The sequence below is a fragment of the Pleurodeles waltl genome, chromosome 11, assembly GCF_031143425.1.
Source record: "Pleurodeles waltl isolate 20211129_DDA chromosome 11, aPleWal1.hap1.20221129, whole genome shotgun sequence".
In the NCBI taxonomy this organism is placed as follows: Eukaryota; Metazoa; Chordata; class Amphibia; order Caudata; family Salamandridae; genus Pleurodeles; species Pleurodeles waltl.
The window spans coordinates 784,110,123-784,130,824 of record NC_090450.1 but is presented as its reverse complement, the minus strand read 5'-3'; the positions used below and the strand labels follow the sequence as shown (position 1 = coordinate 784,130,824).

Below are 20,702 nucleotides of genomic sequence, written 5' to 3'. Positions count from 1 at the left end.
GTAAAGAAAAACATCCAAAAAAGAGACTAAGTCCGAACGTAAAAAGTTGACCGGGACCTTCCAGCCATCGTATCCGAGAAGGGCTCCACGGACGTCGGATCAAGATCCAGGTTTACCCCGGTCGAAGGATTTTCATCTCGAAAAAACTACTAAGTCCGAAGGTAAAAATCACCACCGAGGAAACCGACTTCGCGTATCCGGACAAGGGCTCCAGGAGGTCGGATCCAACTGGCAGGTTCGTCCCGGTGAAGAAAAACTTCAAAATAAAGACTAAGTCAGAAGGTAACTTTTTAACCGAGGACTCCCGCGACCTGTAGCCGAGCAGGGCTCCATCGCGGTCGGCCTGAAAGTTTGACTTTGCCCCGGTCCTGGTGCAACCAGATGACCCGATTGGCGCTTTTTGTTTCTAAGCGCTAGAAAATAATAATACTTTAAAAATTCATATCTCCGGTTCCCCTGAACCGATTTTAATCGTTTTTGTGTCATTATAAAGATAAAAATATAAGCTATTTTTATAAATTGGTTTTGGATTTTTAAACTGTTTCCTGTGTTTTATTTAATTACTGTTTTGTGATATTTGAATGCTTTACACTTTGTCTCCTAAGTTAAGCCTTGACGCTCGATGCCAAGCTACCAAGGGTAGAGCTGGGATTAATTTACTGAGACCTAACTGTACTTATGTGGAGGTTTGTGGCTTGTTGCTAGGTGTAGGTACCTACCTGCCCTACCAATAACCCATTTTCCAACACAGTGACTCCTATTTCTGTCACTCACTAATATTTCGACTGAACACATTAAAGCATTACAAACTCTTAGTCACAATAATGACAGGCATCATGGATTGCTTTGTAAAGTTCATCTCTGCGGCCCTCTCTTCTGTTCCTCCCCATTCCCACCAGAACTATAAAGAACCCTTGTCTACACCTTCTGTTCCCACCACAGGATGTGGGTAAGTGATCACCCAAGAATTCTGTAACTGTGTAATAAGGGGTCAAATATAATAGCTCTATCCAATAAGGAAAATGGAGACTAGCTCACAACAACCATTTAATGTGCACTGTATGTGCTCTTCCTCTCGCTTTTCTCCCTGCCACCACACTATTAGGGGCTGCAACCCAATGTAGCAGAAGAGCACCACTGTTGTCAGTCACAGCACCAAAACACTTGCCACAAGGATCTCACTACACTACAGCACCCTTTTAACCAAACATTCCTCCCATGGTATAGCATGCTACCCATCAGATACTGTGCTTGGCTGCCTTGCCTGGGGACTGAGGCACTAAAGATATGGAATTGTAATTATATGTATGCATGGATTTGTGTACGGAAGTCTGTCTGTGTAAATTTAACCCATCACCTTCCACATGGGAGGGCAAAACCAGTACTCTAATAAAAAAATGTCTGAAGGCAGACATTGGATATTTTCTCACCTATATTTGGTTAGTACAAAAGTGGATGCCCTCAGGATAAGCCCAGGTGAATCTCAGCACTTGCAATGCTCTATTCCAACCACTGATCACATTGTAGTATTTACATTGGACCATCGTGAAGCATAGCATTGCTCAAACTGAACAGCACATACTATATTCACATATCATTTATGTGTACTTCCATAAGTGTAACCTCACTGCTCGCATTACATTAACGTAAACTGCACATGAATCATACTCACATTAATTACCCTCAAATTGTATCATACATTCCTCTTGTACATTCTGCACACCCCTCACTACCCTGCTTATACAGCACTACTGTTGTGCCAAATTGTTCACAAGTCTCTGTTCTGAATTGATCATCCAGTGCTTTGTGGTACTCGCAATGTGTGCCACTGAACTGCGGTAGAATTGAGGGTGAAACATGCACAGATTTTCCCTTGAGCCTCCGTGTTTCTGCAAGGGGAGTGAAAAAAGAGAGGTACTGTGATTGGACCTTGTGCCATGAAAGAGTGTGGAGTTCAGACTTACTTGGCTAACTTTTTGAATCCAATGGCTCTTTTTTTCGTTGGCGTACCATTGACACCTTTCCAGACATGAGTGGTCCATGGATCCGGCTGCGAGAAGGAAAAAAGTAGAAGAATCAATTCTTAGTGTGTGTGCACCGTGGACCTGTGCATAAGACATGTCTTAACAGAGGGCAGGATAGGATTTATCCTATTTTGTACAATAAATGTCCATTCATACAAAAATTGTCCAGAACTGAGATTCAGAGCATTGATAAAGAATAGTTTAAAAAAGTCCTGTCAAAGGGACAAGTCAATGTACATGGATGGATGTGTCGATCCATCTCATGAGGTGAAGTAACCAACTTCAAATTAAAGTACTGAGACAATATAGATTATTGTGTACAACACCCTACATTTAGTGCAGGAATGATCATTACAAAAATGAACTAGGAATTGATAAACTATTATGTCTAATCCCTTGCTTTGGAACAGAAACATTTGTACTAGGGTCGCCTAAATCATTGTGGCCAAACCCCAGCAGTGGTTCCCACTGGCCTAAGGTGTAACCTGCTGCTACAGTGAATGAAACTGCTACACTACTGTACTGTAGCCGCTAGATAACTGTGTCTAAAAACCATCCCAGTACCACTGTGCAATAGGTTCATGAACTTTTTTGCATACATACCAACACTTTAAAATTTGAAAAATTGAGATTTTGTGGAAAAGAATCGGGGTAGTTTATTTTCCCCAGGGGTGCAGTAAAAAATTGTTCAGCTATGAATAAACTAGGGTCTCATGAATCGCCATTTCTCCCCCTCTCCTTTCTACAGTGAAGCAACCGACTGTTATACAATATAAAGAGCATCCCTTTGATGAGTGTGCCCAACTCCCTACTGCAGTACAGGGGCCACTAACTCTCTCAACGAAAGACTGTCTATGCTAAAGTGAGGGCACCTCACACTCAAACCATTTCTAACTCATGTGGGAGATTATTCTGACTCCACTCAGAGTGCTAAATGATGCTAAAAAAGAAATAGCAGCCGAAGTATGCCTTCAACTGATAACTTAAATGCATTTCCCCTCTAACCTCAAACCCTAGGTAAAAGCCCTACGGAGGATGTGTAGGTGTTGGGGTGTACATATTCATATTTATTTAGGTGGGGTTCCAGTGCAAGGCAGCTACCATCAGAACAGTTCTTCACTGTTTTTCTCCACAAGGTTGAAATAGCTAAGGTTCTCCTAAATTGTTACCTGGTATTCAAAAGAGGGGGTGAGCCTGTAGTTGAGCATTTCCTGGTGGAAGACGGGTGTGATGCTTCCAGACATGGGTGGCACAATCCAGACCCAGTCAGCTGGGCATCCTCCACGACAGCGGTATTCATTCTCCATGTGCTTAATGAAGGATTCAGTAGCTGAGTGATGATCCACAATTGTCACTTTGTCACTCTGGACAGCAAGAGGAAAAACAAGGACTATCAAGAAAAGCACCCGTGAGTGGGTAATTTAAAACCACGAATGGATCGATGAATATTATTCAAATTTATTTTAAGGACAATACAGCAGAATTTCCCAAACTTCTGCTAGGAGGCATTGATAAGAACAATTCATTTTTGTGAGATTAGTAGAGTTTCTGCTACTTCACTATTCAGTGTATGCACAACACAATTATATGTTGGCTCAGAGCATACCCAAAAGCACCTGTGGGTTGAATTGAGCAGAAGTATACCTGATTCAGTAGGAGTGAATTTCACTCAATGGGGCATAATTTCATGCAGAGAAAGTGGTTAAGGAATGGAAGAGCACTTTATATAGGTTCACACATATGCACTGAGGGCTATATTTTCAGATACAGAAACAGGCAATTTTCCTGCCTCACAAATCACTGCACATCTTTATCTCTTTCACACATATCCATCTCATTCACAATTTTGCCAAGCAGAGCTTCTTCATTTTAATCCCCATCATATATATGTGTCTCATTCCTCTAGTTATATTAATTCTATGCTGCTGTTCTTCATGGATAAAACCACACAAAGTTCAGCACTTAAAGTATCCTACTCTTCCATCCTTGCATGAAGTTGATCATATAAAATTCTCCTGTTCACCCAACCCTCTCCTGAACTCCTACTGTTGGCCTTCAAGCATATTGTTAGAAATGGGGTCTGTAGCTGGCAGTCAGTTTACTCCCTGTCCAAGTAGGGACCCTCACTCTAGTTGTGGTAAGGGGGATACCCAGCTCAGATAACCCCTGCTCACCCGTGGTAGTGTGGCATGAGGATTCAGGCTTATCTCAGAACCAATGTGTAAAGTATTTACACATCACACACATTAATACAGTGAAAACACTACAAAAAGACACCACACCAGTGTTAGAAAAATAGCCAATATTTATCCATGTAAATCAAGACCAAAACAGGAAAAATCCAACATACAGTAATAAAGTTATGAATTTTGCAAGAATTAACTTAAAAATACAATTCCTTGAAGATGATAGCTCTGTGCTGTGCCCACAGGTCACGGTGCAGGCAGTGGCTCAGTGACGGCATCCTGCGGTGTTAGTGAGACCAGGGCTGCGGTGTGAAGTGGGGCAGTGTGACGTGCAGTGTCTCCAGGTCACGGTGCAGGCAGCGTCATCATTGTTGCTGAAGCACTGTCATAGGTGGGCCCAAGGTGATGGCACGATGCAGGGCGGGCTCTGTGCAGCAGCAATGGGTCATGGTGCAAGCAGGGGCGTCTGTTGACGAGGCTCTAGTAGAGGGCGCTGGCATCAGTGGACCAGGGCTGCCATGTGGAATGGGACAGTGCTCCTTGTACCACAAAAGCGGTATCCTCAGGCAGGCAGCAGCGTCGGTGTCAGCATAGAGTGGCAGCGGGGATACCAGGGGTGCGGTGTGAGCAAGGCGATGCGGAGTGCGGGGCTCACAGGTCATGGTGCAAGCACTATCTGGACATGTAAAACACACCAGTACATGTCCTGCCTTTTAATTACACTGCACCCTGACCCTGGGGCTACCTAGGGCCTAAATTAGGGGTGTCTTACATGTACAAAAAGGGAAGGGTTGGGTGCACTTGCCAGGTCGACATAGCAGTTCAAAACTACCCATACAGACACTTCTGTGGCATGTCTGAGACATGTTTACAGGGCTACTAATGAGCATGGCACAATTAGTGTTGCAGGCCCACTAGTAGTATTTGATTTACAGACCCTAGGCACAACCAGCCCTCCAATTGCTCTCAGTTTCTTCTGGGATCCTTAATGGCTTGTCTTGATCAATTTTGTAGGTCTGTCCTTTTAAATTAGACTCATTTTCATGTCTCATCTCCGCTGCACATGCTTGCATTATTCTCCAATTAGACTACTGTGTATCATTTCTAATTCCATAACACACCTAAATGTCCTATCTACTACTGGTTCTCTGTACTCCAACCGATTCTGCAAGCAGATCACCACAGCCCATCTGTTTCTCCACCTGATGCTACTTTTGCATCTCACTTGCCAACCCACTATCGCCCTCCAGGGATCTCTCCTTAATACATCTCAAAGTATTTACTGATTTACCAATTCAGCCTCATTCGCCAAGCAGAACCGACCTTCTTCTGGCATATTTTCCCATTCAGTCTTTTGCCAAAAGTACATCTTCTCATTTCAGCAAATTTTTCAAGTAGATCGCACCATTCCATCTCATTTTCAAGCTGGGTCTCACTCTTATAGCACCATGTTCCCGAAGCAGATCTTCCCATACAATATCAATCTTTAAACAAACATAACCTCAGCATCTTCGTCAGCAATCTGATCTTACTTTACCACATAACTGTCTAATAAAGTCACACTTTGCAATCTCATTCTTCAAGAATATCCCACATTCATCTCTCCTCACAACCCCAAGCTCGACTGCTTCCCATAGGGTACCTGGTAGCTGTACAGAACAGCAATGTTTATTTCCACCAGTGCTTGATCCTTCCACAGGGAAGACATCTTTCGTGTATCCAGGTTCATTCTATTTGCAACTTCCTGTAATAGACACAAATGCCACAAAATCAGTCATCAGCACATCTTAAAAGGTCTGCCAGTTCTGTATTTTTTGAGAATGTAAGGAGCATGAGAGAAGCAGAATATCAAGCAGTCAAACTAAAAAAAATGGTCAACTTTTCTTAACTCTGGAAGGCTGCTGCTTCTACCAAGAAGTTATTTCAAGAGCTTTTCACATGTTGAACTCAACAAAGAGGTAATTAGATGAGGAGCCAACTAATGCCTCAGCTGCAGACTTTGAGTCTGGAAGCAGCTAAAGCAATGTAAATCATAAGATTCTGGACAGATAATCTCACTATGTGTAAAACTGAAAATATTTGTCAAATATAATGTGCTTTTGACTTGCAAATGGGTAAGTCCCTAATTCAGGCATGGCACTCTTTTACTACAGCTAGGTTCACGATAAATAAATATAAATATAAAGCAGTCCTAACATTATGTCTATTAGATATTATGCAAGACAGATGAATAATAGCCATTTAGACAGATATTTTTTTCTTAGACCAAGACGGACATTTCCTGCCAACCCTTACCAATCACACTACACTGCCACTAGAAGTCTCATTAACACACATGTACCAATACTAGGACCTTGCTCTATGGTACATCAGTAATGTAATGGATGATTCCACAGAAGTTTTTCCTTCAGTGTCAGGACAGAAATGCCAATGTAATACAAATAATTTCAACTCATTCATCAACAAATGAATCTTCAACTTATCAGTGACTGTTGTGACTGGGGTGGTGGGCACTGTATTGCATTTGCTGTACAAACTGAAAGAAATATCTAGCTCTCCTGATGAGTGCTAGACCAGCAGGTCATGTTGTCTTGGGTAGTCTGATGGGTACGAGTGCTTGCAATGCGGACCCGAACTCTATTCACTGTCCCATCCACTCCTGTGCCTGGCTTCCATATTACCTGCATTTTCATATGTACAACTGTGAATGCACTAGGCACTGCTCACTGGAAACTCTGTTGAGAATGTGAATGGGATTTAAAGACGTCTGTGGAAGCAAAGTAACAAGGACTGCCAGCAAAACTGCAATTGGTACCTCCAAGATGTTGTATCTTGAGTTGTCGCAATAATCTCGTACTCCAATCTCAGTCCCCATGTACCAGCCACTGAATGGACAGGCAGTGAACTCCAAGCCGCCTATCTCCAGGAGAAGGCTAGACACTGCCGGCAACCCATACCACTTCAAACTCAGGTCCTTAAACCACTCAAACCTGCGAGGCGACACAAAGAGGTGAAACATGACTTGGATCCAGTGGTGTTTTCAGGAAACATGCAGTGCATATGAAGGTGCCTGGTGATCTCCAGAAAAAGAAGTTAGTGAAAATTGAACAGAAAACAATTACTCTTAAAATGAGTTCTTTAATGACAGGATTACAAAAAATAAACATTCTGCAGTTGTTTTAGGATTCAGCAAAATCTTTTCAAACCTCAGATCAAGTGGTTGACGTGACATGTGAAGAAAAATAAACTTGGGTCACGTGACAAAAGATGGTAGATACACTGCCATTTAAAAAAAGTTTCAAATGGTTCAGCTTTATGATCGTGATTTTAGCAATTCAATAATACCACAAACATAGAAGGGGCAACATGATCTACATTACATGTGGAAAACAACGATCTAAAGGTTTGCGGCAAAGATAGCTGATTTTCTTACAGGATGTAATTTTGGTCTCTCCCATTTCTTTGGTTGCCCCATCTCTGGTTCCAAAGATCAAGGCTTTATAAAATCTCCGGATAGCTCCTGGCAGCTACCAGCGCTATTCACAATGATAATACAGTAGGAATAAGAAAGTGTCCTGCTGGCAGTAGCCAGCATTGAGTCGCAGAAAGTTTCAGGTTTGCTGGGGAGGTCTCTGTCTGATGATAAGGATGTGATTTAATGCAAAGTATCTGTCTACCAATTTATCTTTATAACGTGGACCAAAAAACTGCGGTGTGACGTTACTATTCAATATGATAGTCATGCCCAATTTCATACAATGATGAGGACGATCACAAAGAGTCACCACAACATGAAGGTGACACCGTCCCTCCCAACTTGGAACACTCCAGCTCGGCATGACATGACACTTTGTAATATGGCACCTTGCTGCCAATACCACACTGATCTGCCTGGTATCAATAAGTGCCGCCCATGACAAAATATAGTGCTGCCAACATCACAGTGCTGCTGAAAAGGGTGACATGGCAATGTCATGGATGCCAGCGATGAGAGCACTGCCACTTTCTAGGTGTCGGGGGACTATAGTTTGGATTAGAATTTTGATTCTATTTGTTATGCCTTTGCACAGCTAAAAAAGCTGACTTCATGTTGTCTGAGGAGGCAGTGACGTGGTTCATTTTTTACATATGGCTGTTCATGTAAAGATGAAAACATCAGGCACATATTAGGAGCTGGGTGTTAATCTAATTCATGCGACATGCAAGACTGGTTGGAGGTGCTGGAAAGAACAGGTTCCATTTCACTTGCACTGAGCACCAAGTAGATAGCATTAATACTGGTTTGGATCAGTAAATTTAAACATTTAAGGCACTAGATACCACTGATTGAGAAATATTTTGGGTGTAATTCGGTGTGTTCAGCATACTGGTGCATGTGGAAATTGTGATCAACCAGGATGACTCCCAGGAGTGACAAGTAGAGATCATGAGAAAGACGATAAATCCCTGAGGGCTTTTGGGTTGATTGGTAGGTGTTGTGATTTAGAGGGTTGCGTTTGGGAAAACTGGTGCCTGTGCTTAGGTGGTACAGGACGCAGCACCAGAATTTGTTTTTAATGCCCAATCTGGTGGAAAGGCGGTGAATGTAGGCCTCGCGATCAATGGTGTTATGGTCTGCTGAATGGCCTACTGTTCGAGATGGCATGGGTCCCCACTGTTCCATTACACAATGCCATCATTCAGCACGTCAGTCGTGGATGTCTCTGTGCGGAAGCAGGCATACGTCTGTCATGCAGTGATGTAAGATTCTGGCTGTAACTGAAGTCTGTCTGACTTTTCAAGGATCTTCCCCAGGAGGGGGTGGGGGTGTAGCTGTCAGGCTGATAGTTCAGTTACTGTTTTGCTGGCTTTGGTGTAAACCTTTTTTCTATGAGTGTATTTGATTGTTTGAGACTGTGTTTGAGCAATCCAAGAGCGTGTCTGCATGTGAGCGTGAGGATACGTGTGTGGTGGGAAGTGGGTGTCTCCTTAGTGAAAGGAGATGAACTGAACAACAAGTTGAATAAGCAGATGGCATATGCTAATGGCACAATGCTATCCTCCCTATGTCATGCATGATGCTTCACATCTTTGCCAAGCAGTCATCACAAAGCTTCCAACACTGCATACTACAGCCATCTGTCAACAAAGTGTCTTCTCTGGATAGCAGGAAGGGACCCCGGAAGAATGCAGACCTAAAGGGATATACGATTGTACTAGCCCGGCTATATGGGCTTAGAATTGCGTGCTAGGAGCCAATACAAACGCTCGAAATACTAATTTAGAGCTCTAGTCATGGAATTATTGTACCACACTGCGAGTACCGACTCAATGATGTGTAATAGTATCACATACTGCTCTCAGGAAGACAAAACCAGGAGAGAAACTGCAGGCGTACTTTAAAAAAGGTGAGCTTTAATGCGGCCTTGTTTCAAGTAAACACAGCCTGTTTTCACTACTTCATCATCGGCGGTTACCCTATGGTTACAGGGGAGCACAGTAACGCTGTTGTGTAGGATGTGTGGTCTATGCGAAGGTACATTCTGCAAGACTCCTCATTAAACAACACCAACCCTCGATCATGTCTTTAACTGATTGCAGCCTTGAGTGACGCAATAAAGAGCAGGCTTCAACTGGGGTCCGTGAAGGGATTGGTTCATAGGGATATTGAGCTATTGAGCGGTTTTTACTAGTAAGACACATCTATGAAACTGGAAAGACAAGGTCCTCATCAGCCATAAATTGAGCAAGCCTCTTGCAGCAGGGATGATTCCACCCTTGGGAAGGGCTGATATGGTGGAATACCTGGTACGCGTCAAGGTGCTCAAGGAAGGCACCAGACATGAGGAAGCAGGATCCTTTCTAATCTATGTATTTATATATTTTGAGTTGCATGACAAGTGATGCAGTGGCAGAGTTTATCCATCATTTTGGAGTTTGCTGAGTAAAGGTCTTTGTGTAGTCTCAAGATGTCTATTAAAGATATATTCTTAATCTCCAGTTCACCTCTCTTCTGCTACTATAGTATTGTCATTAGCACAGGCCTATTTTTTTGGCTTTAACCCATCCCTGCCCATGCCCTGCCTTACTTGGGGTGCCTGATTGGCACTTCTATGATCATCTCTGGAGGAATCTCAAAGAGTTCAGGGTCGTTGCCATTGGCCTGGAGGACAAGCGGTAGAACATCGAAGCGGCCATAGGGTGCCTTCCAACCCTGCTGGATACAGATCTGTAGAGGGCAAACAAAAAGCTTTGTAGCATTACTGTACCAGGGAGCCAAGAAGCATCAGAGGCATATCAGGATGTTTCACACACACACACCCTGCAGCTCACACGCCTGGCACTCCAAGTTAAAGCACCACACATGCAGAGACATTCCTTCCATTAACAGGGAACACTCGGACATGGATCTCATCTATCGTAGTTCTCATTCAAACTTCCTTTTCCCAACCTATTATATACATTGGGTTGTTATATACATTTTTATAGCAATTCTTTTGGAGCATTTTCGTCACAAATAGTAACAATCTGCCCATGTGTAGAATAAAGTCTGGACCTAAGAACCATCACAGCTAGTCATGGTTAGGATATCATTACCATTCATAATCAGGGCAGAGGGCACCATCCCATGACTGCAATCAGCATTTCATTGTAGCCCTAAGATTCAGTGTGGGATGGACACATGCAGGAAGTGGGAGAGGGCTAACAAAGGCGTGGAGACCCCAGTGTCAAATAATCTGCAAAAGTAACTCCATGGTGGGCGATCAACACCAAGTACTCACATTTTAATCATTCTTTTATTTCCAGGAAACATGTTACATATAAGTGTTACCAACGACCCAACCAATGATATTGTGAGTGAAACTTGAAACAAGGGGTGACATCTACTAGAACATTTGTCTTTAATCAGCAACTATGCACATAACATGAATAAATGTATATATTCAACAGCAAATGTGTGCTATGTTATTCTGGAACCTTATGAAAAATATTGAAAGGGCCAGCTATTGGAAAGGTGTTATATACAGTCCATACATGCACCACTCCAAGATTAGAGTTTCTGATAAAAATGCATAGTGTAAATCATGTAAAACTGAGTAAATCATTGGATGGCTAAAATAGGAGACAAACACTTATACAACGTAATGTGTACTTTAGTTTAATCAAAACAGTTGTCAAAGAATAATGAATGCTTTTGACCACATTAGTTTACAGCTAATTCAACTTAAAAGGATTAACAAAAAAGAAGTTTCTCTACTCTGATCTAACAGTTCCTATAACTATGCGAAGTTTAGCATCCAACATAAGAGTGACATGAGATCAGGATACACATAGGCCGACAGACCATCATAGAGAGGGAGAAGGAGGATGGTACACAGTGGCCAACAATGCATTAAAAAGATGACGGTGACTAGGAAGGGGAGAATCCACAGCGAAATACGTTGGCTGATCAGGATAGCCAAGTAGGAAGAGAAGGGTACAGAGTGGCCTATGGCGTCTGATCAAGAAGATGTGCAAAGAGCAAGAGGAGGGTAAACAGCGACCTATGGTGGCTGATCAGGAGGGTGGCACAGTAGAATAAAGAGGATCATGGTGTCTAAGATGATAGCAAAGTGCCAGACCTAAAATGTTGTGTATTGGGAGAGGTTTGTTCCCTTCATTGTGTTTGTTCAGGGTCTCAGTCACCTCTTTGGGAAAAATGCTCAGGAAAACAGAAAGAAATACGAGATGCACCTATGTAGGAATAGAGTGTGGTACTTCAACAACCTTGAGTATTGCACAGAATTAATCTCAACCTATTCAAATATTAATCCCACCCCATTGCCCATTACACTTTTCCTCCTCTCCCTGGCTCTTACATTTCCTTCATACCTTACCTTCCGCAAACCTTTGCACCTTTAATGCCCTCCACCCTGCCCCCAAGTCTGTGGTGTTCCATTTCCCCCGCTTTCCTACTCGGTATTTTGTTTGTTTTCTGGTCTTCCTCCTTCAATATGTCATCCAAAAACAGAGACCTTCATTTAGAGGTGAGGGCAGAATTAAGGGTAATATAAAACTTCTCTGATAGAAATAGACTATAAGAGCCGTCAGTCATAAGGATATATTTAGATATGGTCAACTAACAATTCAAGTATGGATAAAAGCCAAGATACAGTGGGATCCAAAGCTTGCGGATGAATATGAGAAAATAAATTGCTTGCTGTTACTGGCCTTACATTGTTAGACAAGCTAAAACTCCATGGACGTTCTACATATTTCTCATCTTAAGGGTTACTTCCATCAATCAATCAGGATTGATAAAGCACAGCTAATTCTATAGTACGGTATCTAGGTGCTTGCAGGTCCCAGAGGCTTATTCCAACAGCCAGACCTTGAGGGCCATTCGGAATTCCGATAGTAAGGTGATGGCCCAGCGGTGCAGGGGCTGGATGTTCCAGGTTTTTGCTGCAATGTGAGAGAAGGAGCATCCTCCACTTCTACTTTGGTAGATCAGAGGCGTACGGACATGTGAAAGTGACATGGAGAGTAGTCTTCTCCACGGTTGGTGGAAGTTCAGGTGGTGGTTAATGAACACGGGTCCTTGGTTGTGTACAGTCCTGTGTGCGAGGGTCAGCAGCTTGAATTAGCATCTCTTCAGTACGGGGAGCCAGGGACAAGGAATCAGACATACCTCACACTATCAATATTCACAAAGCTCATAAGTGATAGCTCTGTGCTTAGCTTGAATGGAACCACTGTTGGACAAAGTCCAGACCTTAGTTATATTTCAAAGACACTTCCTAGAGTTTACTTCAGATAAGAGGTGGATTTGTCACTGGTGGAAAATTATATAAGACTGTGGGGTTCTGTGAGAAAGTACACCAGAAATAACATCCTCCTTATATTTGTTAGAGATTTCAAAGCCTGTCAGTAGTAATCTATCAGAAGGAGAAGCTTGTGAGGTAGTGGGTGAAAAGGCATTTAATTATTGCTCTTTTCTGTTAACATCTTTGCAAGACAATACTTCTGATGACTGACCAAAATGCCCTTGTGTAGGGTTACTGGTTGAGAAGGCAAAACACTACTCAAGTCGCAACCACAGGTCTTGTCAGGGTGAAACCCAAGAAAGCCCCAAATTAACCTGTTCTTCCATCTTTGGTAGCTTGGCACCAAAACAGTCTGGCTTAACTTAGAGGCAATGTGTAAATTATTTATGTAGCACAAAAATAGTAAGAAAGTGAAAACACACCAGAAGAATCTCATACCAATTTAGAAAAATAGAATACAATTTAATAAATTATTTGACACCAAAATGATAAAAATTTAATTAGTAATCTTGGAGATATGAAGTTTTAAAAATTTAGGTAAGTATAGTGCCTAAAAGCACAAAATGTCACTTTCACTTATCTGGCCATTCAAGTCTAGGTGAAAGTCACAAGTTCAGGCCAGCTGTGATCGGCCAAGCGTGGAACGGATACAGGGACCAAAGTAGTATCACTGAAAAACGTATCTTATGTCCATCGCAAAGAGGTCCGTTCAGGCTGGCGGGAGCAGCGAGGACAGGAAGAGCTCCGTGGATGGTCAGCGCTGTGGTGCGAAGAGCAGATTGCGCATAATAGACAGTTGTCACTGTAGATCGTGTTGGGTGTTTCAGAAGGTCGTTGCTGTGGACTTACGTTGGTGGTCATCTCGGTCTGTCGATGCAGTAACGAAAACACCAGCTTTTGTGTTGCCAGTCACCGCTGGCTGTCGCTGTAGCGTGAAGAGTCGGGTTGACCTTTGCAGTTGGCATAGGTGGCAAGAACTTGGCATGTACAGGCCCATTCACATTTGCGAAGCTCCCAAAACGTCAGGATTTCTCCTTTTCCTGAAGGGGGAACTAAGCTGATGCAATGTTAAGGGTCCAGGACGTGAGGGGATCAGGAACTCACTCCAGCAGAGGTGAGCAGGGCTCAAGCAGGTCTAGCTGCAGGTCCAGGCAGCAGGTCAGATGCAATGAGGCCTCTGGAACTTGTGAGGTCCCTGTAGCTTAGAACAGGAGGTCAGCCAGCTAACCTTGGAGTCACTTCAACCTGGGATGAAGAGTGCCGGTCCAGGCTTCCTTCTCAGCGAGCAGGACAGCAGAGTAGCAGTTCTTCTTGCAGCACAGCAGTCCTTTGGAATCTTCCACAGGTCCAGAGGTGTACTGAAGAGTTGGGTCTGAGGGCCCACTATTTATCCTTTGTGCCTGCTTTGAAGTAGAAGTTTCTAAAGCGTTGCACTCCCAGAGGTGCTTGGATTTTACTGCCTCCCTATGCTGGCCCAGCTCTGGGGACACAAAAGACTAGTGTTAAACCCTTCATGAGTGTGCTGAGGCAGAACCTTTGTGATGTGCAAGTGTGGTAGGCAACAGCTCTGCCCCATCAACTCAGAGATGGCACAACACCTATACCCTCTAGGTCTCACAGTCTGGGAGCAATACAGACGCGCTGTCTGTGGGACTAGTGCTGCGTGCACTAGAAGGAGCAGGCCTCAACACCTTTTCAGGTGTGCCAATAATTTAAAGTGCGTATCTCTTAAACATTCCAATACCGATCCATTTATTTAGATTCTCTGCACAAAATATGTGTATCCAGCAGGTCCTGGATTGTAAAATAGCTCTTCATTGAGGTCATTGTGCACTTCTCGTAGAGAGAAAGTGAGGGAACACGCGTGTTCACAAATGAATCCGCGAGTGTGTGGGACGAGTGTGTGCGAAAGTGCGTTTGTGTGCGGAGAGGTATATACATACTGTCACCATCATCATCCGCACTCACACACAAGCCCCTCTCATCTCTTAATGGATCAATAAAGTAAGTAAAATGTCTCTGTTTACTCCCTGACTGCACATGCTGTTCAGCCGAATGCGGATTGTCGTCCGACAGATGGACTGTGATGTCACGAGCATGTTCGCGGCTGGTCCACAGCCGCTCGCTCACGCACATGCAGATATTTAAACCAATTCTGAGGAGTGCATCCTGTTACGCAGTGCAAACACGTTCTATTTCCCCACGGCGCATTTATGTTAGATTAAATAATTCGGTCTCGGAAATATTTCCAGTAATATTTAAGGCGGAAGTTGTATCTAAAAATGCGAAACACAGTGAGTCATGTAGCTACACACAGGCTGAATGTACACACAGCATAATGCACTGGCGCCAAACAGCCTTCTCCATCTGTTCCTGCTGGAAGTAGCTCCCCTTTCCTTCCTGCACTGGGTGAGTAGAGATGGTACAGTCCGCTGGCCCCTGCAGAGGAAGGCATCTTGAAGGAGTCTGATATAGGGCCGGGCAGTGACATTTTGTTTCGGTTCAAACCAGGGCAAGTCTGAGGCGGGTGAGTTCTCATGGCCCAGAAGGTATGAGGTTTTTATACTAACTACTATTGCTTCATTCGAAAAATAGGGTTCCCATGTGTTGAATTCCCCTGCAAACACGGGGCCATTAAGGGCGGGCAAAAATAGACTGTTCTGCATTACCTGAGATTCTAAACCAGTGGAGGGACCTGTGTGCAACACACAAGAGTATGGAAGCATATGGGGAGCAAACGTGGTTACGAGAATAGAGGTGAGCTGAAGTAAATCAGATGAATTCCCAAGAGACTAGTATACCATGAAAAGCTATTTACCCGCCAGTCCAGCCTTTAAGAGCATTAGTATATGCTTAATATATCACAACATGAACAACAACACACCTCGCTGGCGTGTGTGTTACCTAAAGAGTACGGGTTTCAATCCTACTGCTCATCCATCCAAGACCCATACAATGGATGTAATCTGAAGGACACGTTTCATTCCTGCTGTTCATCCTTACAAGGCCCATACAATCAATGTAACGTGAAGGGCACAGGGTTTAATTCATTTACTTATCCTTCCAAGGCACGTGCAATGGATGTAACATGAAGATGACATGTTTCAATCCTGCTACTCATCCTTCCAAACAGTTTTGGCAGGGAATCTGGTGTAGGGCTTAATAAACCTAGACAGACGCTACTGTTTACTAAAGGCTGATACTAAAACTCACATCGAAAAATCAGCTGTTTGTTTTTTACGATAACACTCTATGTAGGATACACCTAGGCATTAATGGTCAAACTGGGACAGAAAAATAGGTCGGGGCACCAAAATTAAATTGCCCCCCAAGAATTGATTATAAAGCTGAAAAAGTGACACTAAGGCAGTTTTGAACTGGGCAGGACAAGCTGTACAGGTGATTTGCAAGGTCAGGGGCACTGCATCCACTTGTGCTTTGTTCAGGCAATAATTGTGCCAGTGTCAGGAAAATCAAAAGTAAGAACCAGCTTACCAGACCATAAAATAGACCTATAGAAACAGCATGATCTAATGCCCATTTATATCATTCTCGGGCTTAAATGGAGGTGCGACATTGCCCTCTTTTTCAAATTTTCAACTACCTCTCCATTCTCTATCTTTTATCCCTTTTCCACTCACCTGCAACATCATTTCTATGACGGTAACACTAACCCTCAATCCTGCCTACAAACATCACCGGGGTCAATCCTAAAGATTCTTACAAATGTCCTCTTTCTGACGCACACTAAAATGTCCTACGCTGGGCCTGAATAAGTGGGTTTTTGGTTGAGGGTGATGTGAATTCTTCTCAAGCAACAACCACAATCCCTGTCGGGGTGAACCACAAAAAGTCACTAAACCTGGCTTAACCTCCTTGTAGCATGGTGCAAAAGTAGTCAGGCTTAACTTAGAGGGAATGTATAAAGTATTTATGCAGGACACAATCAGGAATAAAGTGACAACATAAAACAAGAGAACCTCACACTTAAGAAAAATAAAGAAAACTTTAATATTATCACCCGAACCAAAGGTATGAATATTTACTGTTCTCAGTGAAATGTCACGCCTAAAAGATCAAAGCGCCAACCGCTGGCATTTAGTCGTGCCACACTGGGGTAAAGTCTAAAGTTATGACCGCCAGCAATGGAGCACAGTTCGGATACACGAAGTGGAATGAGCCTGGCCTCTGCTTATCTTTGGACTTAGAAGACAGTTTGGAGAAAAATGTCTGAGAAGGTACAGTTTAGCAAGGCAGCTGGCAGTGTCTGAGGAGGAGGTATCATCATTCAAGAGCCGCTGGATGAAGTCACAGTAAAGATTTCTACATTTGGACTTTGTCACTTTTTTTTGTAAGTAAAAAATCTCCAGTGGGACAAAGCTGCAGGGTGTAGCATAAGAGGGAGCCATGAGGCCCCCTTCGGCAAGGAGACACTGAGCAGGATTTGCTGCTGCGGAGAACATAACTGGACCTACCACGAAGTCAGGCTGACCGGCGAAGCACCTTGGGCAGATTGTTGAACAGGTAAGTCCTGAAATTCTGTCAGTTCTCAGAGCACGTTTTGGCTGAAAATGTTTGTTTTTTGGCTGTTTGGGCATATCTAGCACCAATTCCAATGGTCCAGGCCTGGGTGGGCCCCACTTGGACTCACTTTAGGCAGGGTCATGGTGTAGGTTTCAAGATGTTAGAAAGTTTTGTGCCTCTGTAGCTCAGAACAGAAGGCCAGCCAACTAGCACTTGGAGTCACTCAGCTAGTCCTTGGTTCAAGCAACAAGGCAGACCTCAAGCAGCAGGGCGGTCTTCTGAGGGTACAGGGCAGGCTTCGAGCAGCAGGACAGTCCTCTGGTAGCAGCAGGACAGTTCTCTGAGGTACAAAAGTCCTCAAGCAGCAAGACAGTCCTCTGAAGTACAAGGCAGCCTTCTGATTGTCCTCTGAAGGTCCAGGACTGCACTTTGGAGTGGGTCTGAGGGTAATATTTGTGCCAGCTTTGAAGTGTTTGAAACTTCTAGCGTTTTTCCCCTAGAGATGGTTCTGGAATTCCGTTCCTCCCTGCCCAGGCTCTAAGTGGTTTAGGGTGACAAAAGACTGGAGTAAAGTTTTTTTAATGTGCTGAGACAGCTCATTTGAAATGTATGCTGGGCAGGCAATGGCTCTGCCCCCCCCTATTCTAGAAGGATGACAAATCCTGCCAACATCCAGTCCCCCTTTATCTCACTGTCTGGGAAGAATACACAAAGGACAAATACCACTCTATCCACAGTCATGTGACCCAGGACACAGGCTGTAGGCACCAAGTCATTAGGACATGAAAATGCCAACTTTCTAAAAGTATACAAAAAAGTGAGGGTTGGAATGGTTGAATTAATCTCAACCACTGGTAATTACTTGAGGCCGCATCCCAATCCATCACCATTTTGCACACCATGTCAGCTCAATTTGGATCCACCTATATGAAAATCAGTCTTCACCCTGCTCCATTCGGCAACAGTCCAGCACAAACTGTCAATCCAGGCTCTCAATGAACCCAGGTGGCATGGTGGGCAAAAAACGATGGATTGGGATGCAGCCCTGAGTCATTGCCATTGGCTGAGATTAATTCAAGCACTCTATACAGCACCTTGTAGTTTTTGCATGTAATGTCCTAAGTGCACTGGGTATGCCCAGATGTGGGTCCCAAGCTCACTGTGCCACTGGAGTCATGCCATTCCTGGCTGAAGAGCCCATAACCAGGGCAAAACTGGGCCTGGGTTGCTTGTGTTACAGTGCAGGGAAGACCAGGCCTAGCAGTTTGAGATGAACTGTTCCCATGAGTAAAACGGTCAAGACTCATTTGCATAAGGCAGGTCCAAACTGAGGTGGCATGGTGGACAAAAAACGATGGATTGGAATGCAACCCCAAGTGATTGACAGTGGCTGTAATTAATTGAAGCATTCCATCCATCACCTTGTTGTTTTTGGAACTTACTAAAGTCACATTTTTAGAATTGTGACTTAAATTCCAACTTTAACATTAAGGAGGATTTTAAATTACAATTCCTTTGAGACCAAACATGACATTTCTAACTGTTCCCAAACAATGGTTATCACTTCTAAAATGTAATAAGGTAAACCAATGTTGTCCTATGGAAGAGGTAAGCATAAGAGTAGTGAAAAACACATTTGGGAGTTTTTCACTACAAAGACACATAAAACCTAAAAGTACATGCTCAACTTATTAAATACAATGCATCCTACACTATGAGCTGTTTAGGGCCTATCTTAAGGGTGACGTGTATTAAAAAGGGAGTTTTAGGTCTGGCAAAATGGTTATTTTGCCAGGTCGAACTGGTCGACCAGGACACAGGTTTCAATGGCAGGTCTGAGACATGTTTAAAAGAGCTACTTAAGAGGGTGGCACAATAAGTTCTGCAGACCCACTAATAGCTTTTAATTTACAGGCCTTGGGCACATGTATTACTGCTTTACTAGGTCCTTTTATGTAAGTTAAATGTGCCAATGTGGTGCAGGTCAATTTTGCCATATTTTAAGGATTGAACATAAGCAGTTTAGCACTGATTATCAATGGTAAAGTGCACAGCATCTTGAAGCCAAAAAAACAAATTTCAACAGCAGAAGGTGAGTAGGCAAAACATTTGGGAGAAGACTAAAGCTAGTAGGTCAAAATGAGATGCTTCATTTACAAAGTATACTCAAAGCAGTCTTTGCAAAAAATATCCCTCAGTCTTATTTAGGATTGCATCACTTTTTACCAACCACTTCGCACCGCACCACCACAATCACAGAATAGTCATGAATGGAGGATTTGAGGGGTTGCCGTTTTATCTCCAGAAATGTTTTGAAAACGTCTGGACTCCTGTTGACATTAGAAAGCATACACTGCCATATGTAGTCATAGGTCTGGCTTAGTGTTAGCTTTTGCTATCATGTAAGCATCATTTAGTATAAAAAATATTCTAAATAAAAACTACATATTGGGGCTTTGGGTCAGCCTTGTTCACCCTTTGGCTCACTTGCACTGGGAGTAATGGCATTTTGAATAACCGCATGTGCACATCTCACTAAAAAGAAAAAAGAGTGCCATGGTCGGTGGGCCTTGGTCATCGTTGTGTGTTTAAACTATGTCTCTGAGGTAGAGTAATTCAAAGTCATTATCCCTTTTCAATACCAATCAGATTTTCTTGTGATGTTAAATAAAACTAAAAAGAAGTTCTATATCTGTTATGTGTACAGAAGCCTACTGCGAGCACCTCTAAATTAGTTCAGCCATGCTACTTTTTTAAACAAATGTAGCATTTTTGTCGCAAGTGCATGCCACTTTGTTTAGTTAGAGGCATGTTTTATTTTCTTCAAACAACACCAAGGAGGGGCAAAAGTGGGAGATTCGGAGGGAAGAACTCCTAGTCCTGTGTGTATGGCTCCCAATAATGTATCTAAAAAATATATTATACACACAGTTCCAAAACACAAGGGGGTTTCTTTCAAGATAATGGTTCTGAAAAAATGAGAATTCATATATTTGAAGCAAGAGCCCTCACTCACCTTCCGGTGACATGCTTCATCATAGGGCTCTGCTCCTCGTCAGGCCGGCTCTGCAATGCCTGACGGGCCCCACGAAGGTGCTCTTTGCCGGAGATCTTTTGAGAATAATGCACAGCCGGTCAAGAGTAATATGAGGATTGGTATTAGGGTGTTAAAAATGCCTAGA

The 20,702-nt window shown here is 43.3% G+C and overlaps 1 protein-coding gene across 1 annotated transcript in view; it reads right to left on the bottom strand.

Annotated features, from left to right (window-relative positions):
- The window catches only part of NOS1 (nitric oxide synthase 1), a 507,091-nt gene that overhangs the window by 117,430 nt on the left and 368,959 nt on the right, over positions 1–20,702 (bottom strand). Inside the window, exons 9-13 of the mRNA XM_069214501.1 lie at positions 10,279–10,418; positions 7,026–7,200; positions 5,853–5,954; positions 3,194–3,388; positions 1,965–2,050 (exon numbers count right to left, since the gene is read on the bottom strand). Coding sequence (XP_069070602.1) covers positions 1,965–2,050; positions 3,194–3,388; positions 5,853–5,954; positions 7,026–7,200; positions 10,279–10,418 — 698 coding nt within the window. The remainder of the gene's footprint in view (positions 1–1,964; positions 2,051–3,193; positions 3,389–5,852; positions 5,955–7,025; positions 7,201–10,278; positions 10,419–20,702) is intronic.